Below are 21090 nucleotides of genomic sequence, written 5' to 3'. Positions count from 1 at the left end.
CCTCGCGAACAAATTGAGTTCGTAAATCAAGGGTCCACTGTACATATGTAATATTCACTCTTTTTCTTGGCCTTCTCTAAGTGGCAGTGCTCTCTTTTTTAGTAGACAGCGGCTTTGGTCTTGCAAGGCCTGGAATATGGGAGATTATTTTGTGAAAAGTAAAAAAAAAAAAAAAAAAAATGTTTGTTTTATTCTGACTTTTATATAAGGAGCATTTTGATAGGGGCCCATAATAATGAAGATGTAGTTGGCACTTTTATAGCTGGCAGAGTGGCTTACTTTTAATTGGAAAGTGATTTACTTTTCAGAAAGTGCTACCTAGCAGTTAGACATATTTTTCAAGAATAGAAAAACACTTTATATTTGCTTCTGGTATTTATGTTAAAACCATTTTTGGTAGCAGACCATAATAATAACACTAATTTAAAAAAAAACTCTAAACTGAATAGTGTATATTTGTGTTCTATGCTTAGTAATATGAAAGAGAGAATTTGGTTTTGTAATGGGGCCTGGCACCACATACTGTATTCATCCCTCTAATTATTACTACTATCATTATTACTTATATAGGCTAATTTTCTGCAATCAGCCGTTGATTTTATCACTTATTATTAGGCTAATGCCATTATCTAAGGCGAATGACAACATCTGAAATACAATTTGTTCCATTTCTTTTGTTTTTCCAGCTGGAGCTCAGGCAGGTCAAGTGACTTGCTCAGGTCACACTGTGCTGGTAGCAGAATTTGAACCCACAACCTCAGGGCTTCAAGTCCAAAGCCTTAACTGCTATGCTCCACTGCCTGCCTCTATTATAATAATGATTTATAATATCTTAATATTGTCTAAATATTAGTGTACAGTAAACTGAAATTGGATTTGTGATTAGATAGATGTCATTTCCATACGTGATTAAACCCCAACTCCAGATCGCTGAACTCATGTAATTAGGCTACTAAATGGCACATCAGTTGTGGGACGCGTTCTAAAATTAGGAGCCTACTTGCTTTACACATTTAAAAAAAAATTGTCGGCAGTTCATGCTGAACACACTCCTGTATGTGTTTACTGTGGATTTGCACTGATTTGTGCGATCCATTTTTTAAATTAATATTTATTTTTTATTTTACGTATTATTTGGTTCACACCTTTATCCAGGGCATCTTACCACATCTGAAATATGATTGGTCCCTTTTGTTTTGTTTCCTTTATTCCCCCAGTTGGAGCTCAGGCAGATCAAGTGATTTAATTAGGGTGACATGGTGTCAGAGTGGGATTTCATCCCACAACCTCAGGGTTGCCCACTGCATGTCTCTGTTATAGTAATGACTTAGATTATTTCAATCATTTCTAAAAATTGGTATAAACTGAAATCGGATTAGTGATTGGATATTGTCAGCACTGTGGTGCAGTGGTAGCGCTGCTGCCTCGCAGTTAGGAGACCTGGGTTTGCTTCCCGGGTCCTCCCTGCGTGGAGTTTGCATGTTCTCCCCGTGTCTGCGTGGGTTTCCTCCGGGCGCTCCGGTTTCCTCCCACAGTCCAAAGACATGCAGGTTAGGTGGATCGCCAATTCTAAATTGGCCCAAGTGTGTGCTTGGTGTGTGGGTGTGGGTGTGTGTGTCCTGCGGTGGGCTGGCGCCCTGCCCAGGATTGGTTCCTGCCTTGTGGACCTGTGTTGGCTCCAGCAGACCCCCATGACCCTGTGTTAGGATTCAGCAGGTTGGAAAAAGGATGGATGGATATCATTTCCTTATGTGATTAAACCCCAACTCCAGATAATTGAATGCATGGAATTGTTACTAAACAACAGGTCAGTTCTTGGATGTGTTCAAAAAGTGAGGGATTAATTGTTTTGCACCTTCAAAAAAATGTACCGTTAATTCATACTTAACACACACCAGTCTGTGTCTACTGTGGATTTGCACTCTTTTATGTGATCCATTGATTTTATTACGTATTATTTGGCTGGCACTTTTATCCAAGGCAACTTACCACATCTGAAATACGATTGATTTGTTTTGTTTTGTTTGCTTTATTCCCTCAGTTGGAGCTCAGGCAGGTCAGGTGACTTAATTAGGGTCACACACTGGTGTCAGTAGTGGGATTTCAGCCCACAACCTCAAGGTCTGAAGTCTGAAGCCTTAACCTCTATGCACCACTGACAGCCTCTATTATACTGTAGTAATGATTTATAATATTTTAATATTGTCTAAATTTTGGTGTAAACTGAAATCAGATTAACCCTTTCAGTGCGGATCTCGACTTTTGTCGAAATTCACGGGTAGAGGACGATAATCAGCTGTAAACTGTAACAAAACTCACCGTTATGTTTTAGTTCCATTCTCTTTAAAGTTAGCTTCGTTGATTTGAGCGAGATTTCCTGTGCATGCATGAGTAGCGAAGAGCAAACAACCCCTCAAATGGCATCGACATCTGACAAAAGACCAAAGCAAACGCGCAAAGCAAAATACTCCATGGATGGCGTTTTTGCGTATCATATGGCTGAGTCAGACTCTTGAGTTGTCGGACTTTGATGTAACTGATCTGGAGATCGAAGACAAAGTGAGGGACCAGCGTCAGCTGATCGTGGTGCTGAACATGTCCGTGTAGCTAATGCACCTACGCCAATGTTTGCCTGGGAGGACTGCCTGTTATGATGACAAGAGGTACAAATCAGATTGTGTCACACTGCGACTGCGACTGCTGCACGAAGACAACCAAGCAGCCGGCCCATCGCATATTCCTGCTGGTCATTGAACTGCCCCCGGAGTCACCGAACGGGCACTGACAGCGACCATGGCATGCAGCAAAAGATATTTTATATTGATTTATGTGTGGAACCATTGCTTTGTGTGCTTTTCTGAAAACTGGAAAAAATATTCAGCCCTCAAAGAGTTAATGATTAAATAGATGTTATTTCCATACATGATTAAACCCCAACTCCAGATTGCTGAACGCATGTAATTAGGCTACTAAACTGCACATCAGTTGTTAGACTTGTTCAAAGATTATGGGCTTACTTGCTTTACATGTTTAAAGAAATCTGTTGGCAGTTCATGCTGAACACACACAGATATGTGTTTACTATGGATTTGCACTCGTTTGTGCAATCCATTAATTTTATTACTTACTAGCCGTCCCCAGCGGCTCCGCCCGCATAGTAGTGAAACAGGACAAACTTTAAAAATCAATTAACAAACAGGTATCGTTAGCTAAGCGGAGACAAGGTACACTCCAAAATGTGGTAAGAGGTAGACCGACTCCCCACTCCTGACATCACGCTTCCCCCTCCCCTCGGCCCGCAGCCTCTGTCTTGGATTAGCATGAATACTGTCGCTCCTGCAAGAGAACTATGATTCTTAGCACGATGAGAGAAGTCGCAAAATCAACTGGAATGTTCAAGCAAATTCTAGATAAAAGCCCAATCTAAATCCGTTATGTAGTTTGCTCATTCGCTAGCTAAGATGAGGTAAAGGTACGCCTTGAGGCTGGAGCGTGAGTGAGGAGATAATCCGGCTCCCCTCCCATCGGCCCACTGCTTCGCTCTCTCGGATTTGTGCAAATAAATCGATACCACAAGCAAACTATGATAGTTAGTGAGATGAGAGAGGATAGATAGATAGATAGATAGATAGATAGATAGATAGATAGATAGATAGATAGATAGATAGATAGATAGATAGATAGATAGATAGATAGATAGATAGATAGATAGATAGATAGATAGATAGATAGATAGATAGATAGATAGATAGATAGATAGATACTTTATTAATCCCAAGGGGAATTTACACAATTCACAAGGTTGCAAAATCAACTGGAATGTTCAAGCAAATTATAGAAAAAACCCTAATCTAAATTCATTAAGTAGTTCTCTCGTGAAAAGCGGACAGACAGACAGACAGACGTTGGATTTTATATATAGAGAGATAATTTGTCCAAGGCATCTTACCACATCTGAAATATGATTGGTCCCTTTTGTTTTGTTTGCTTTATTCCCTCAATTGGAGCTCAGGCAGGTCAGGTGACTTAATTAGGGTCACACAATGGTGTCAGTAGTGGGATTTCAGCCCACAACCTCAAGGTCTGAAGTCCGAAGCCTTAACCTGTACACCTCACTGCCTGCCTCTATTATAGTAATGACTTATATTATTTTAATCATTTCTAAAAATTGATGTAAACTGAAATTGGATTAGTGATTGGATGTCATTTCCTTATATGAATAAACTCCAACTCCAGATAGCCAAACACATGGAATTGTTACTAAACAACAGGTCAGTTCTTGGATGTGTTCAAAAAGTGAGGGCTTACTTGCTTTACACCTTTAAAGAAATGTATGGTTAATCCATGCTTAACACACACAGGTCTGTATCTGCTGCGGCTGTACAGTACACTTGTTTGCCCCAATCAGTAGTTGATTTTATTCTACTCGTTATTTGCCTGATGCCTTTATCCAACGTGACTTACTACATTTGAGATACAGTTGCTTACATTTCTTTTTGTTTTTCCAGTTGGATTCCAGGCAAGTGAAGTGACTTGCTCAGGTCTACACATTGGCGTCAGTAGTGGGATTTGAACCCACAACCTCAGGGTTTGAAATCCATTATACCACACTGCTTGCTGTTAATTTTTAAAATCTTGATTACAAGGGGCCTGAGATGCCCTGAAATCTTGCATATCTGTTCAATTAGCCAATAAGATGTGTCATTTTGTTTGACTTCTCATTAAAAACTTAAAAGATAGATAGATAGATCTTTATTGTCATTGTCACTTTTACAAAGGAACAATGAAATTGAAGGTGCAGTCGACTCAGTGTGAGGCATAAGAGTTAAAAAGACAAGAAGAGAAAAAATAATAACAAACCGAATAGTAATAAAAGTACTTTACAAAATATACAACTTGCACTGGTTGACTTAAGGTCTATATTGTACATTGGGAGAATGATATGCAGCAGTTTTATTCTGAGTTCAGAGCCATGATTGCTTTTCTCCTGGTTTTCATTGCTCTGTATCTCTTGCCCGATGGCAAAAGCTGGAAGAGGCAATGACCGGGATGTGATGAATCCTGTAAAATGTCTGTTGCTTTTTTGCGGCATCGTGAGGTGTAGATTTGTTCCAGAGTGGGGAGGGTACAGCCAGTTGTTCTCTCCGCTGTCCTGACGACCCCGTGTTGTGCTTTCCTTTCTGAGGAAGTGCCGCTACCGTACCACACATACAGTCCGTACGTAAGCACACTCTCGATGGAACAGTGATAAAAGGCAAGGAGCAGATTTTTACGGAGATGGTTCTTTCTGAGGATTCCCAGAAAATACAGTCTCTGCTGCGCCTTCTTCAGCAGATCCTTGGTGTTGGCGCTCCAGGTCAGGTCATCCTCCAGCTCAATGCCTAGAAACCTGAACACCGGGACCCTCTCCACAAAGGCCCCGCCAATGACGAGTGGCTGGATGTCAGTTTTGTTTTTTCTAAAGTCAATAACAAGCTCCTTCATTTTTGTGGTGTTGAGGTGCAAGTTATTGACTCTGCACCACTCTGACAGATACTCCACCTTGTCCCTGTATGCCAGCTCACCCTCCTTGCCCGAGATGAGTCCGACCACCATTGTGTCATTCGTGAACTTTATGATCTTGTTGCTATGGTGAGTGGAGACACAGCCATATGTGTAGAGGGTGTAGAGGAGTGGGCTGAGCACACAACCCTGCGCCGTCCCGGTGTTGAGGCTGAGAGCAGTGGAGGTGTGGAGACCCAGCCTGACCCTCTGGGAGCGACCAGACAGGAAGTCCAGTATCCAACTGCAGGTGAATGATGGAAGTCCCAGATCTGCCAGTTTGGACACCAGTCATTATGGGAGGATGGTTTTAAACGCAGAGCTGAAGTCTACAAGGAGCAGTCTGGCGTTCTGACAGTTATATCACATAGGGGAGAATAAAGTAGTAATAATAGTGCTGTAGTTTAGGCTGCCTTCATTATAATCTTTACCATATTTGCTGGTTTTCTCTGCCCGGCAGAAATACTTTATTTAGTTTGTAAGAGATTTTGGCACTGTGCAGCAGTTACATTTATTTTTTAAGCAGAAAAAAAAGTTATTTGTGTATGACAAATATGTAAGGACTATTCTCATAGGAGCACTAAATAATTAATAATAGGAGCTAGTTATCTAAACTGTGCTGCTGTATTTAATATTGGAGGGTCGGCATGGTGGTGCAGTGGTGGTGCTGTTGCAGTAAAGGGACCAAGGTTCACGTCCTATGCCTTCTCACTGTGGTGTTTGCCTGTTATCCCTGTGTCTGCATTGGTTTTCTGCCACGGTCCAAAGACACGCAGGTTAGGAGAATTGGCGACACTAAATTGGCCCGTGTGTGTTTGGCCTGTGATGGACGGGCAGCTTGTCCAGGGTTTGTTCCTGCTTTGCATCCTGTGCTGGCTGGGATAGGTGCCAGCATTCCACACAGCCCTGGTATGGATTAAGCAGGTTAGAAAATGACTTGGCATGACTTTGTGGGAAGGAAATTATTAAATTTTGAGTAACTAAAAACTAATTTATATTATGGGCGGAGGGCAAAGGCTAGGGATCTGCACTGGCAATTAGAAGGTTGCCGATTCGAATCCCATAAACGCCACAAGTGACTCTACTGTATTAGGCCCTTGAGCGAGACCCTTCACCTGCAAATGCTCCATTCTGGGTAGGATGTTAGCCTGCATCCACCCTGGCAGCCACCATAAAGAAACCCTCACACTGTTCCAGTGTGGTGCTGAGGTGTCACCTGCTGCACTCGGGTCCCAATCCAGGTGGTTTGTGGTGTGGTGGGTGTGGCAGTGCGCTGTAGTCAGTGCACACTCCCAACCTCCTCTCTGTCTTTAATACAATTTTGATAGGGGACCCAGATAATAATAATAATAAAGTTGTACTACAGCAGTGGTCTCAAACTCCGGTCCTGGAGGGCCCCAGTGGCTGCAGGTTTTCATTCTAACCCTTTTCTTAATTAGTGACCTGTTTTTGCTGCTAATTATCTTCTTTTGAATTAATTTTAATTGATTTATTTTTTAAAGATTTGTTTCCCTGAATTTCTTCCTCGTTCCTCTCAATTGCTTCATTTCTTTCCTTACGTCTGAACAGAAATGAAATGTGAAGTGATTGAGCCAACAGAAGACCAACTAAGTCAGGGCCTCAGACTCCAACCAATTTCACTCCAACCAGTTGCGTAATTAGGCGCCGATTCTTCTTATTAATTAAACTCATTCTTTAATTCCATGGCTTGTTGCTGCTCTCGTGATGCATTAGCAGACATTTCCATAATTGTTGATTTTCTCTTTCCTAAGAGCAACTGTTCAAATGTTTTGTGGACCTGAGCAGATCAACATTCCTGAGACGTTCATCTTTCTGTAATTTCAGATATTGTATGATGGTCACAATTTACTGGTCATGTTTTGGCTCACTTTATATCTCATTATTGTTTGGCTGCTAATTAAGGAAAAAGAAACAATTGAGGGGTCTCCAAGAACAAGTCAATTAACCCTTCCGGCCCTGACATCCTATTACTAGTACATATTCTGTATATGCAGCCGTTTTTGTAAAGCACAGGTACATTTGCAGCCGTTGGAACCGGGCGTGCTACTATTAGCGCAGACTGGAGAAACTGGCATACAGTCTGTGACACAAGTAGTATTTGACAGCTATTGTATAATAATAGTGATCCATTTTTTCTGTATTTTCATTTTTGAGCTTCCTAGACGCCCCAAAGTTAGCATATCTCACAAAATAATTTTTCCCATATAAACAGAAAATCCAGGGCCGAAAGGGTTAAAATTAATGCAAAAGAAGTTAATTAACAGCAAAAACCTACCGCTATTTAAGAAAAGGGTTAGAATGAAAACCTGCAGCCACTGCGGCCCTCCAGGACCAGAGCTGGAGACCCCTGTACTACAGTATGGTTGCCTATCTGCATTGCTGTATTTAATGTGAAAACATTTTAGATTTTATGATAATAATCCGTGTCACCATATAGCAGTTAGTACCAGAACTTGGCGATAAGTCCAGAGTGTCCCAACGGGTCAATTTTAGAGCCTTGTGGTCTCCCCAGACGTGTGCCATTGTGTAACTCTTCTCTTCCTGTGTGCTCTTTCCTCTTTTCTAATCTGATTTTCTTCTCTTTCTTTTTTCTCTCCCCCTTTTATCATTGGCACCACTCAGCCGGCCTCTTCAAGATGGAGATATCATCAACATTGATGTCACAGTAAGTGTTTTTCATAGACGTGTTTATGCATACGTAAACAAGCCACACTTTGATCACCTCTCAGACTGCCGGGAGCGTCCGCACTAACAGCGGAATGAAGATACGGAATTTGTGTTTGGAGTGCAGGATTTACTGGAGAGTCAGAGGCTAAGAGCCTGATTAGCTTCTTTTTTTTTTTTTTCTTTTCTTTTTTGGCTTTTAGCCATAGCCATTTGTTTTTCTTTTTAATTCTGTGTTCATCCCAGCCAGACCCCATGTCTGACTTGAATTTGGGGCTGGAATCAGATGCCCAGAGATCAATGCCGTCCTGTGTGAAATGTCAGCCCTATTCCTGCTATGTGTCAGGCTTTAGAGAAGGTGTAATTGTTATTGATCCACTGTGTAGTTAATGCAGAACACCGCAGCGCTGGGCAGCTGCTTCAGATAGATATGTATGAGATGAGCTAACGTGAAAAAAGGCAGCATTTTTCCTTCACTCTGCAGAGATTGATCTTTCTCTTCCTGCTGATTTTGAGTGGGAGCTGTCATTATCTTACTCTGTCATTAGAGGCTACATTGACAGCCTTGGCCTGTATGTGTCACTCTATTTAGACAGCAACACTTTTCCCTTGCAGTGTCCCCTACATTTATTAAAATCCATGATGGTTATGCTGTGTTCAAAGTCCATTACAGATGTCTTAACCCTTTGCATCTGCCAGGTTCTTCCACCTATTTTTTTTTTCTTTTCACGCCACTGTGTGAAGATACAAAGGGAGAGACAGCTCGCCTGGAGTCAATCAAGTGTAATGTGAATGTCTTATGTCTTAGTAACAGGTGGAATCCCCCTCCTCTCTCTCTCTCTTCTTTTTTTTACCCTTAATGTCTGATCAGCTAGGTTGTTACATTTCTGTTTCTTGTCCACATGATAAATCTATTACATGGTTTGGTGTAATCGGTTGTCACTGTCCCCAGAGAAACCCAAAATCGAGCGCTTTATGTTAGATTAGCTGCCCAAGTGGCCGCTAAAGGTTGACTTGTCCACCTAAATGAAATGAAAATATGATGGGGAGAGACTTGAATAAGCCGTTGACATGGCTCTGTGTAGTCTGTACATTTAGAAATGAATAAAATGGAAAGATAATATAAAAGGCTGTTCATGGAATGTCACTTGTTTAACTTAAATATAGCAATGAGTGGCTGCGTGAAGCAAGCACTGTGGTTTCCAAGAATTAACAGGTTAGCATTTTAGGGGGACTCACTGACACAGCAGTCATTGAAAACTGGGACTAAATGTTAACCCGGTCACTTTCTGTGTGGATCTTGCATGCCCACCCTGTGCCCATTTGGGTCTTACTGTTTCACTCACCAGATAGATAGATAGATATGAAAAGCACTATATAATCAGAAGATAGATAGATAGATAGATAGATAGATAGATAGATAGATAGATAGATAGATAGATAGATAGATAGATAGATAGATAGATAGATAGATAGATAGATAGATAGATATGAAAGGCACTATATAATCAGAAGATAGATAGATAGATAGATAGATAGATAGATAGATAGATAGATAGATATGAAAGGCACTATATAATCAGAAGATAGATAGATAGATAGATAGATAGATAGATAGATAGATAGATAGATAGATAGATATGAAAGGCACTATGAAAGGCACTATATAATCAGAAGATAGATAGATAGATAGATAGATAGATAGATAGATAGATAGATAGATAGATAGATAGATAGATATGAAAGGCACTATATAATCAGAAGATAGATAGATAGATAGATAGATAGATAGATAGATAGATAGATAGATAGATAGATAGATATGAAAGGCACTATATAATCAGAAGAAAGATAGATAGATATGAAAGGCACTATATAGTAGATAGGTAATATAGATAGATATAAACCCAACAAGATAGATATAAAATGCAATATATAATAGGTAATGGGCGGCGCAGTGGGTAGTGCTGCTGCCTCGCAGTTGGGAGATCTGGGGACCTGGGTTCGCTTCCCGGGTCCTCCCTGCATGGAGTTTGCATGTTCTCCCCGTGTCTGCGTGGGTTTCTTCCGGGCGCTCCGGTTTCCTCCCACAGTCCAAAGACATGCAGGTTAGGTGGATTGGCGATTCTAAATTGGCCCTAGTGTGTGCTTGGTGTGTGGGTGTGTTTGTGTGTGTCCTGCGGTGGGTTGGCACCCTGCCCGGGATTGGTTCCCTGCCTTGTGCCCTGTGTTGGCTGGGATTGGCTCCAGCAGACCCCTGTGACCCAGTGTTAGGATATAGCGGGTTGGATAATGGATGGATGGATAATGGGTAATACAGAGAGATATAAAAGGCACTAGATAGATAGATATGAAAGGCACTATATAGTAGACAGATAATATAGATAGATATAAAAGGCACAAAATAGATAGATATGAAATGCAATATATAATAGATAAGTAATATAGATAGATATAAAAGGCACAAAATAGATAGATATGAAATGCAATATATAATAGATAAGTAATATAGATAGATATAAAAGGCACTAGATAGATAGATAGATAGATACATAAGAAAGGCACTATATGATAGATAGATAGATAGATAGATAGATAGATAGATAGATAGATAGATAGGAATGGCATTATATAATAGATAGATAGATAGATAAAATCTGACATTATGATAGCAATTGACAAGAAGAATTCATTTAATTCATTGCAGAATTACGGTATTTGAGAGTTCTTTCTCTTGAACGATTTGGCTCAAAAACTAATCAGCACATCGTTGTCTCATAATAGGCTTAACTTTTGAGTTTGGTGCTTTTCTGTTCAGCTGTTTTAGCTCTACACTGTTCTCGAGAAACTGTGACACAAAGACACACAGACGGACACACACCCACCATCGAGATATCGATGTTTGCTGTATCAGGGGACAGTAAAACGTCGAGATCCGTCGAAAAAAAGCAGAGGTCAAAATTTTTGACGACTCTAAACCTTTCGCTCCTTCGCCATAGATGATAGGTTATGGTGGAGGGAGGGCGCAAAGCAAATAAAAAGTAGGTTTCACCATTTCCCTAATAACAAAAATATATATGTGTATATATATTCTCACACAGTTAATTAATTGATATTGGCAATTAAACCCTGCGTAAATGTACAGTACTATGCAAAAGTTTTAGGCAGGTGTGAAAAATGCTGTAAACAAAGAATGCTTTCAAAAATGGAAGTGTTAATCATTTATTTTCATCAATCAACAAAATGCAGTGAATGAACAAAAGAGAAATCTAAATCAAATGAATATTTGGTGTGACCACCCTTTGCCTTCAAAACAGCATCAATTCTTCTAGGTACACTTGCACACAGTTTTTGAAGGAACTCGGCTGGTGGGTTGTTCCAAACATCTTGGAGAACTAACCACAGATCTTCTGTGGATGTCGGCTTCCTCACATCCTTCTGTCTGTTCATGTAATCCCAGACACACTCGATGATGTTGAGATCAGGGCTCTGTGGGGGCCATACCATCACTTCCAGGACTTCTTGTTCTTCTTTACGCTGAAGATAGTTCTTAATGACTTTGGCTGTATGTTTGGAGTCGTTGTCCTGCTGCAGAATAAATTTGAGGCCAATCATACGCCTCCCTGATGGTATTGTATGATGGATAAGTATCTGCTTGTATTTCTCAGCATTGAGAACACCATTAATCCTGACCAAATCTCCAACACCATTTGCAGAAACGCAGCCCCAAATGTTCAAGGAACCTCCACCATGCTTCACTGTTGCCTGCAGACACTCATTATTGTACTGCTCTCCAGCCCTTCGACGAACAAACTGCCTTCTGCTACAGCCAAATTTTGACTCATCAGTCCAGAGCACCTGCTGCCATTTTTCTGCACCCCAGTTCCTATGTTTTCATGCATACTTGAGTCGCTTGGCCTTGTTTCCACGTCGGAGGTATGGCTTTTTGGCTGCAACTCTTCCATGAAGACCACTTCTGGCCAGACTTCTCCGGACAGTAGATGGGTGTACCTGGGTCCCACTGGTTTCTGCCAGTTCTGAGCTGATGGAACTGCTGGACATCTTCTGATTTCGAAGGGTAATAAGCTTGATGTGTCTTTCATCTGCTGCACTAAGTTTTCTTGGCCGACCACTGCGTCTACGATCCTCAACGTTGCCCGTTTCTTTGTGCTTCTTCAAAGAGCTTGAACAGCACATCTTGAAACCCCAGTCTGCTTTGAAATCTTTGTCTGGGAGAGACCTTGCTGATGCAGTAGAACTACCTTGTGTCTTGTTGCTGTGCTCAATCTTGCCATGATATGAAACTGTCTTCCACAACCTCACCTTGGTAGCAGAGTTTGGCTGTTCCTCACCCAGTTTGAAGCCTCCTACACAGCTGTTTCTGTTTCAGTTAATGACTGTGTTTCAACCTACGTGTGACATTGATGATCATTAGCACCTGTTTGGTAGAATTGGTTGATCAAACACCTGACTAGAATCCTACAAAATCCCTGACTTTGTGCAAGTGGACCTATAAGAATTGATGCCGGTTTGAAGACAAAAGGTAGTAACACCAAATATCGATTTGATTTAGATTTTTCTTTTGTTCGCTCACTTTGCATTTTGTAAATTGATAATAATAAATAATCATTATTTATATTTCTGAAAGCATTCTTTGTTTACTGCATTTTTTCACACCTGCCTAAAACTTTTGCACAGTACTGTAAATATACATTCACATATAGGTTTTAATCATTTTAAATTATTATTTGCACTACAGCTTTTTACTCTTAAAATATACATTTATTATATTTATATAGGTTTTTTTTCCTTCAGTGTATCAGCTAAACATTCACAATTCTTGAGGTGTAATTATATAATATGGATTACCATTTTAATTATGTAGTGCTTGTTTCTTACCAAAACGTTTGCCGTATGACACACAGCAACAAATAATAAACACAGTACAAATCTTTAAAAAAAAGCGTATTGTTTACTAAGCAGCAATTTAAAATATGTCTTTATTTTTTCTCTTTCCAATTAAAAGTGTAAGCTTCTGCATTTTAAATTAAGCACACTGTCCAAATTCAGGCAGTGTCCATTTTAATTTAAAGGACAGAATAAAGGCCTGAATTACTTAAAGAAGGTTTTCTTGCCGTTTGTCTAGATGCACAGGATGACTTCTCCAATTACTTTTTTTCAGTTTATTACAACATTTTCTTTAACAAAGAAACTAATATACCAGTCGCCTCTCGTTCGCTGATAACACAAGCCTCCACTCGATGCTCTTTGTTTACACTGCAGGAAGTTTGCTGCAGAAGAGAAAATAAGGACACACGCCGGCTCAACTACCATATTACCTCACATAAAGGAGCACTGAAACAAAACAACCGTAAAGCTTAGAAAAGCAGGGGCTGAAAATATCATTTTTTGTGATCTGCCTTTTTACTGATCACTGATCGAGTCCTTTTTTCAGTGAAAATCGGCCGATCTCAATCGGAGGGCAAGCAATCGGAGCATCCCAATGTAGCAAGTCAGTGTTAGGATTCAACAATCCGCCCTGCTGGTTCTTCATAATGCCTTTTGTACTAAATACATAGGAGGGTTGTGGTACCAGCAAATGCCCCGTTTAATTCAGATGTTCAAACATGTGAACGAAAGTCAAACAAACGTGCGTCGTAAGATCACAATTTTGCCGATGTTTAATCAAAGTGAAGAAAAGGTTGTCAGAGGCCTGGAGCTCCATGGGGATGCTCCAGTAATGCATGACGACTTCTGATGGTGACTTTGTCTAAATATATGTTGGACCAAAAGGGCATGGGATTCATGGCCACAAAAGTGACCTCCATGGTCGTCTGGCTGTTTCTATTCCTCCATTATGGGGAAACAGACAGAATAAAAGTTACTGGCAATGTCCCACTCAAATCCTTCTCCATATTAATCTGAAGTGTTCCCCACACTTGCTTATTTGACAACTATTATATATAATTATAAAATAATATGTCCACTTTTATGCCCAGAACAGTTTCCCGACGTCTGCCTAATTCTCCTGGGATAGGGTCCAGGCCCCAAATATCCTGAATTGGATTGAATGAGTTTCTTCTTCTTCTTTTTCTTTTTCTTTTGGTTGCTACCATTAGGGGTCTTCACAGCGGATTATCTTTTTCCATATCCTTCTGTCCTCTGCATTTCTAAGGATATTATAATATTATTATAACACATTGTTCTGTGTCTGCAGTCAGTGTAGAGTGTGTAACAAAAGCGCTATATAGGCGCCTGACCGGACACAGAAGGACACAGAGGCACGTAATAAACCAATAGACTTTTTATTTTCTTCACCCATGGGCACACATCTTCCCCGTGACCCACAGGCAATACACAGTCCAAAAGCACTTGATACACACACCAACAGTTTTCTTCCTTTTACCGCCACTCCTCCTCAAGCGTAGTCCTCCTCCTCCCGACCCTGGTTTCCTGAGTGGTGGTGGCTGGTCCTTTTTATAGCCCATCCGGAAGTGTTCCAGGTGCTTGACCACCTGGTCCTAATTGTACTTCTGGGTGGGGCTGAAGATTTGTCCAGCCAGGCTGTTGAAACCAGGCAGCCCCCCCTAGCGGCCACCCTGGGCCCCAACCAGGCTGTGGAGGACTCCATCTCCCATGGAGCCCTGCAGGAGGTTGAGGAATCACCGTCGGCCAGGGAGGCTGCCACCAAGCGTCCCGGGGGAGGTACTGAGCTGCCCATGGCTGCTCCCCCGGAACATAAGCAGCAGGGGCATCCCTGCCGGGCATGGGACCCGACCGTTCGCCACAAGTGCTATAGATAAATAAACTAAATTGATTTGAATTTAATTAATTATGTGAAGGGCTTAACTGGTGAGCATTGAAAATAAATAAATTCTGTTGACTTGATAAACATGGTGTCCTTAGCACCTAAAATATACTGATCAAGGCATCCATTATGTGTTACCTGCTATTTGTATTACTCCCCAAAACTCTCCAAGTAGAGTGTCAGCCCTGGAATTTGAACACCGTCCTTAGGAGCTGGGAGGCTGCAGTGCTAACCTCTGTGCCAACTGTAAGCCCAATACAGGCAAACTCCTTTCTTTACTCATGCAGGTCTGTGAGATGTGGGGTAAGACCTGAATGTCCAAACAAAACCTAAAAACATTTGGAAAACATGCAAAGTCTGCAGAGACTGGGTTTAGCTTGGAATTGGGCCTGCAAGGCAGCAGTGCCAACCATTACATTAAAATTGGCAGTCCACACTCATAAGCAATTTGACAAACAAGAGAAGACCATTCTAACAGTAAACAGTTCCTTTGTTTAGCTAATAGTTGCTAAGCTGTCCCAATATCTCATCCAGACACTTCTTAAAGGTTGTCCAGGTTTTTGCTTCAACTCCCTGGCTTGGTAGTTTGTTCAGATTTGGGGAGGAGTGGTGGCTGTGAAGCTAAGGAGCTGTGCTGGTATCTGGAAAGTTGTCGGTTCGAATCCCTGTTACTGCCAAAGGAGATCCTACTCTGTTGGGCCCTTGAGCAAGGCCCTTAACCTGCATTTGCCCCAGGGGTGCTGTACACTGGCTGACCCTGCGCTCTGACCCCAAGGGGTATGCAAAAACTAACAAATTCCTAATACAATAAATTGTATATGGTGGGAAACAAAAGATTTCCACATCTTTCGGCATAAAAAAGAGCTTTCTGACTTCACTCCTAAATGGCTTTCCTTTAATTTCCACTGATGTTTTTGACTACGTGATTCATCCTTAAACTGAAAGAATTCTGATGGAGCCATTTTATCAATGCCTTTGGGGATTCTGAAGACATGGATTATGTCCCCATGCAGTCTCCTTGCCTCACAATTAAAACAGTTTAACTCTCTGAGTTTGTCAGAGTAGGATGTGTCCTTAAGTCCCATGATGCACTTGGTTGCTCTCCTTTGCTCAGCTTCAAGTGCAGCTATGTCTGTCTTGTACTGTATTGACCAAAACTGCACACAAAACTCTCAATGTGATCTCACTTGTGAATTATATAGTCTGAGCTTAACATTCCTATAAATATATATATATATATATATTCTACAGACGACATAACCTTTAATTTTTTTTGCCTTTTTAATTGCTTCTGCAGATGGCTTAGAAGATAAAGGTGTTGTGTCAACATAAACTCCTAAATCCTTTTAAGAGATTGCTTCCTGTAGCTCAGTGTCTACCATCTTGTATTTAAAATGAAGTTCCCTTTGCCCACATGTAGCACTTTGCACTTTTCAACACTATACCACATTTTCCAGGTATTCACCCAATTCTGAAGTTTGTTGTTGTCCTTCTGAATTGGTTTTGCTGCCATTCCTCCAGTTTTGGTATCATTTACAAATTTCACAAGTTTACGTTTTTCTGGTTTATGTTAATGACATTGATTCCAGTATAATTAGTAACGGTCCAAGGGCAGACCTCCATTGATGACCTCATTCCACCTGACACATTCTCCTCTTATATTTTATAAGATATATTTTTTCTCCTGCTGTTTAACCAAGTTGAGATCCAGCTGATGCCAACACTTTCAATTTTCAAATTTAATCAGCAGAACTGAGTCAAAGCCTTTTTGGAATGTGTAAGTACATTATGTCATCTGCTTTGCTTTTGTGGACTATTGCAGTCGGCTTTTGATCTGAATTTGGCACAACATATTTTGCTGTTAATGTAGAAGGCTTACCAGTACCTTTACATGCTTAGCTATCTGATGTATCCATCTCTGCTCACCAATTTGTGTAGATGTGCAGAGGATTCGTAATTCCTCATTGTATTACATCTCTGTGGGGCACCTGTTCAGCCTGAGGCTGCTGGTCCCTACAGAGTGTGGTAAAGTCAGCTCATAATGTAATTGGCACAAAGCTCCCTTCAGTTCGGGACATTAGAAACATCTTGACAAAAACAGGCCATTCAACACAGCAACGTTCGTCAATTCTATGAAACTAATTTCTCCAAAACAACATTAAGTGGAGATTTGAAGGTCCCTAACTTCATACTCTCTAGCATACTACTTGGTAATCTATTCCATGTGAAAAAAAACATTGTAATGGCTCTGTGAAATCTACTCATAACAAGTTTCCATCTGTGACCCCGTATTCTGGTTGAACCCATTTTAAAGTCCCAGTCTTGGTCCTTTGGAGTAATTTCTTTCATAATTTTAAAAACTTCAGTTGTATCACCTCTTTATTTCTGTTTGCTTAAAACACATAATAATATTAAAGAACCCAGCTGTCCTGTGCAGTCACTTCTTTCCCTACATGACTATTAGCACTAACACCAGTAGATTCCATTAGATATTTTTTCCGCAGGTTATAAGACCACTCAGTGGTTGCTCATACTGATACTTCCACGATTATAATACTTATGTATTTTCTGATCTTGAATGGTTGTACTCATTGTCTGTCACTGGTATTATGCCACTGTCACTAGTCAGTCAGTCACTTCTGCAGGTCACAGGTCATTAGACCACTCAGTAGTCATTTAAACAGATATCTGCACGAGTATATTTCTTATGTCTCTTCTAATCTTGAATGGTGATGTGCTGTACTCGTTGTCTGTCGTTGGTATTATACTACTACTGTACTAGTATTATACCCACTACTGCCACTAGTCAGTCACTTTTGCAGGTTGTTCATAAGACCACTCAGCAGTTGTTTAAACAGATATCTGCATAGGTATATCTCTTGTGCATCTTCTAATCTTGAATGTTGTGCTGTACTTGTTGTCTGTCATTGGTGTTATACTACTGTCACCAGTCAGTCAGTCACTTCTGCAGGTCATAAGACCACTCAGAGGTCACTCATACTGACATCTGCAGGAGTATAATACTTAAGTATCTTCTGATCTTGAATGGTGTTGGGCTGTACTCGTTGTCTGTCACTGGTACTATAGTACTGTCATTAGTCAGTCACTCACGTCTGCAGGTCACAGGTCATAAGACCACTCAGCGGTCGTTTAAATGGACATCTGCATAGGTATATTACTTGTGTATCTTCTAATCTTGAATGGTGATGTGCTGTACTTGTTGTCTGTCATTGGTATTATAGTACTACTGTACTAGTATTATACCCTCTACTGTCACTAGTCAGTCAGTCACTTCTGCATGTCCGTCATAAGACCACCCACAGGTTGCTCATACTGACACCTCCATGATTGTAATACTTATGTGTCTTCTGATCTTGAATGGTGTTGTGCTGTACTCGTTGTCTGTCGTTGGTATTATAGTACTACTGTACTAGTATGATACCCACCCACTACTGTCCCTAGTCAGTCAGTCACTTCTGCAGGTTGGTCATAAGACCACTCAGCCATCATTTAAACAGATGTCTGCGTAGGTATATTATATTACTTGTGCATCTTCTAATCTTGAATGGTGTGCTGCTCATTGCTGTACTCGTTGTCTGTCGTTGGTATTATAGTACTGTCACTAGTCAGTCAGTCATGTCTGCAGGTCATAAGACCACCTGGCAGTCACTCATACTGACATATCTTCTAATCTTGAATGGTGTGCTTCTCATTGCTATACTCATTGTCTGTCGTTGGTACTATAGTACTGTCACTAGTCCGTCACTCACGTCTGCAGGTCACAGGTCATAAGACCACTCAGCGGTTGTTTAAATGGACATCTGCATAAGTATATTACTTGTGTATCTTCTAATCTTGAATGGCGATATGCTGTACTCGTTGTCTGTCATTGGTGTTATAGTACTACTGTACTAGTATTATACCCACTACTGTCACTAGTCAGTCTGTCACTTCTGCATGTCCGTCATAAGACCACTCAGAGGTCACTCATACTGACATCTGCAGGAGTATAATACTTACGTATCTTCTGATCTTGAATGGTGTTGGGCTGTACTCGTTGTCTGTCACTGGTACTATAGTACTGTCACTAGTCCGTCACTCACGTCTGCAGGTCACAGGTCATAAGACCACTCAGCGGTCGTTTAAATGGACATCTGCATAGGTATATTACTTGTGTATCTTCTAATCTTGAATGGTGATGTGCTGTACTCGTTGTCTGTCATTGGTATTATAGTATTACTGTACTAGTATTATACCCTCTACTGTCACTAGTCAGTCAGTCACTTCTGCATGTCCGTCATAAGACCACCCAGAGGTTGCTCATACTGACACCTCCATGATTATAATACTTATGTGTCTTCTGATCTTGAATGGTGTTGTGCTATACTCGTTGTCTGTCGCTGGTATTATAGTACTACTGTACTAGTATGATACCCACCCACTACTGTCCCTAGTCAGTCAGTCACTTCTGCAGGTTGGTCATAAGACCACTCAGCCATCATTTAAACAGATGTCTGCGTAGGTATATTATATTACTTGTGCATCTTCTAATCTTGAATGGTGTGCTGCTCATTGCTGTACTCATTGTCTGTCGTTGGTGTTATAGTACTGTCACTAGTCAGTCAGTCATGTCTGCAGGTCATAAGGCTACTCAGTGGTCTCTCATACTGGCATCTGCACAAATATATATCTTGTGTATCTTCTGATCTTTGCATGGTGTTGTGCTGTTATACTACTGTGACTAGTTTGCGGGAAATATAGCAACTAAGACCCTCATTTATCTATGTACCTTGGACGTGGGAGTACATGTAGACTCTACACAGACCGTGACAGGAAGGAAAGTTCACCTCAGATCCTTGAAGCTGTGTTGCTGCCACCCTAACCAGTTTGCCACTGTGCCAACCCATTGTAAGCCGTATCAATTTATACTGTTTTTTTTTTTTTTTTCATTTACCAATGAACTTCATGGATGATTGGAGCATTACTTTTTTTTTTTTTTACATGATAGCAATTTATGTAAGTGAAACCTTACAATAACTATGTTCACAAGCCCCAGAGGAGAATATAATTATATCTTTACATCGGTGAGCCAGATCCCACACGGTCTTTGTTTACTCTTCTGCACGTTTTAATGATGCTCAGCCTCCCGATGTCAGATAAATGTTGCTCATCTAACTTCTAGGTGTATTTTAATGGTTACCATGGCGACACCTCTGAAACATTCCTGGTTGGCAATGTGGATGAACATGGTCGGAGATTGGTGGAGGTTGCCAAGCGATGCCGGAATGAAGCGATTGCAGCCTGTAAGCCGGGAGCTCTGCTGTCTGTTATTGGATGTGCAATCAGGTGAGCTGGGGGTTGGGTTGGGAAAGGGGGGGGGGGGGGGGGGGGGTTTGGGGACTGACAAGCTTTGGAAGGATTGGCAAATGGGACAGAAGTTATTTGCGGTTCAGGATAAAGCTGATGACATGTTCTGTGACAGAGAGTCATCATTTTTAACCTGATACGAGTATTTTCGGCAGCTACAGCGTAATGTTGCTCTTTGCTCGGGAAAATTTTCCTCAAAGATTGCTGGATTTGGGGGTCAGCAAGCGTGCATGTTTAAACAGTGCAAAGGGGGATGTTGAAATAAACTTACCTCCCTCACTTAGAGTGTGTGTTCTGTTATTCACCGAGTGAGGGTTTTCCGCATGTTTGACAAGAAAAGTTGATTATAGGACGGTTTGTATTCATCTTATATATTGGAGAAGAGAAAGAGAAAAAAAAAGATGACTTCCATATTATAAGAGGCACAGCAGTAAGCCAAAATTAAGGAACTATATAATTTTTTTTTTATCCTCTTTGACAGTCTGTTTTCCTCATCGCTGAACTTTAGAGGCACCCCTAATTTCAAAATAATTCCCATTAATTGTACTTTTTCTTTCCTATTTTTAATTTCAAAGAGGAAGCAATTTAGGGATATCAATTAGTAGTGCCGAAATACGGATAACAAACACCAAGAAGTGAAGGTACGTTTTAAGCACGTCGAAACAGCAAGGTTATAAACCTTTGTGACC

The 21090-nt window shown here is 40.8% G+C and overlaps 1 protein-coding gene and 1 long non-coding RNA gene across 3 annotated transcripts in view; both read left to right on the top strand.

The window, feature by feature from the left end:
- Positions 1–21090, top strand: part of metap1d (methionyl aminopeptidase type 1D (mitochondrial)) — a 209192-nt gene that overhangs the window by 151885 nt on the left and 36217 nt on the right. For both annotated transcript variants that reach the window (XM_028806296.2, XM_051930684.1), the window contains exons 5-6: positions 8185–8227; positions 20217–20380. In XM_028806296.2, the coding sequence (XP_028662129.1) occupies positions 8185–8227; positions 20217–20380 (207 nt within the window). The remainder of the gene's footprint in view (positions 1–8184; positions 8228–20216; positions 20381–21090) is intronic.
- On the top strand, positions 17385–18678 carry LOC127528922 (uncharacterized). Its single transcript, XR_007935543.1, has 3 exons — positions 17385–17686; positions 18161–18204; positions 18565–18678. It is a non-coding gene; the product is annotated as an uncharacterized LOC127528922 (long non-coding RNA).

Source organism: Erpetoichthys calabaricus, chromosome 8 (genome assembly GCF_900747795.2).
Source record: "Erpetoichthys calabaricus chromosome 8, fErpCal1.3, whole genome shotgun sequence".
In the NCBI taxonomy this organism is placed as follows: Eukaryota; Metazoa; Chordata; class Cladistia; order Polypteriformes; family Polypteridae; genus Erpetoichthys; species Erpetoichthys calabaricus.
This window is presented reverse-complemented; position numbering and strand designations above follow the sequence as displayed.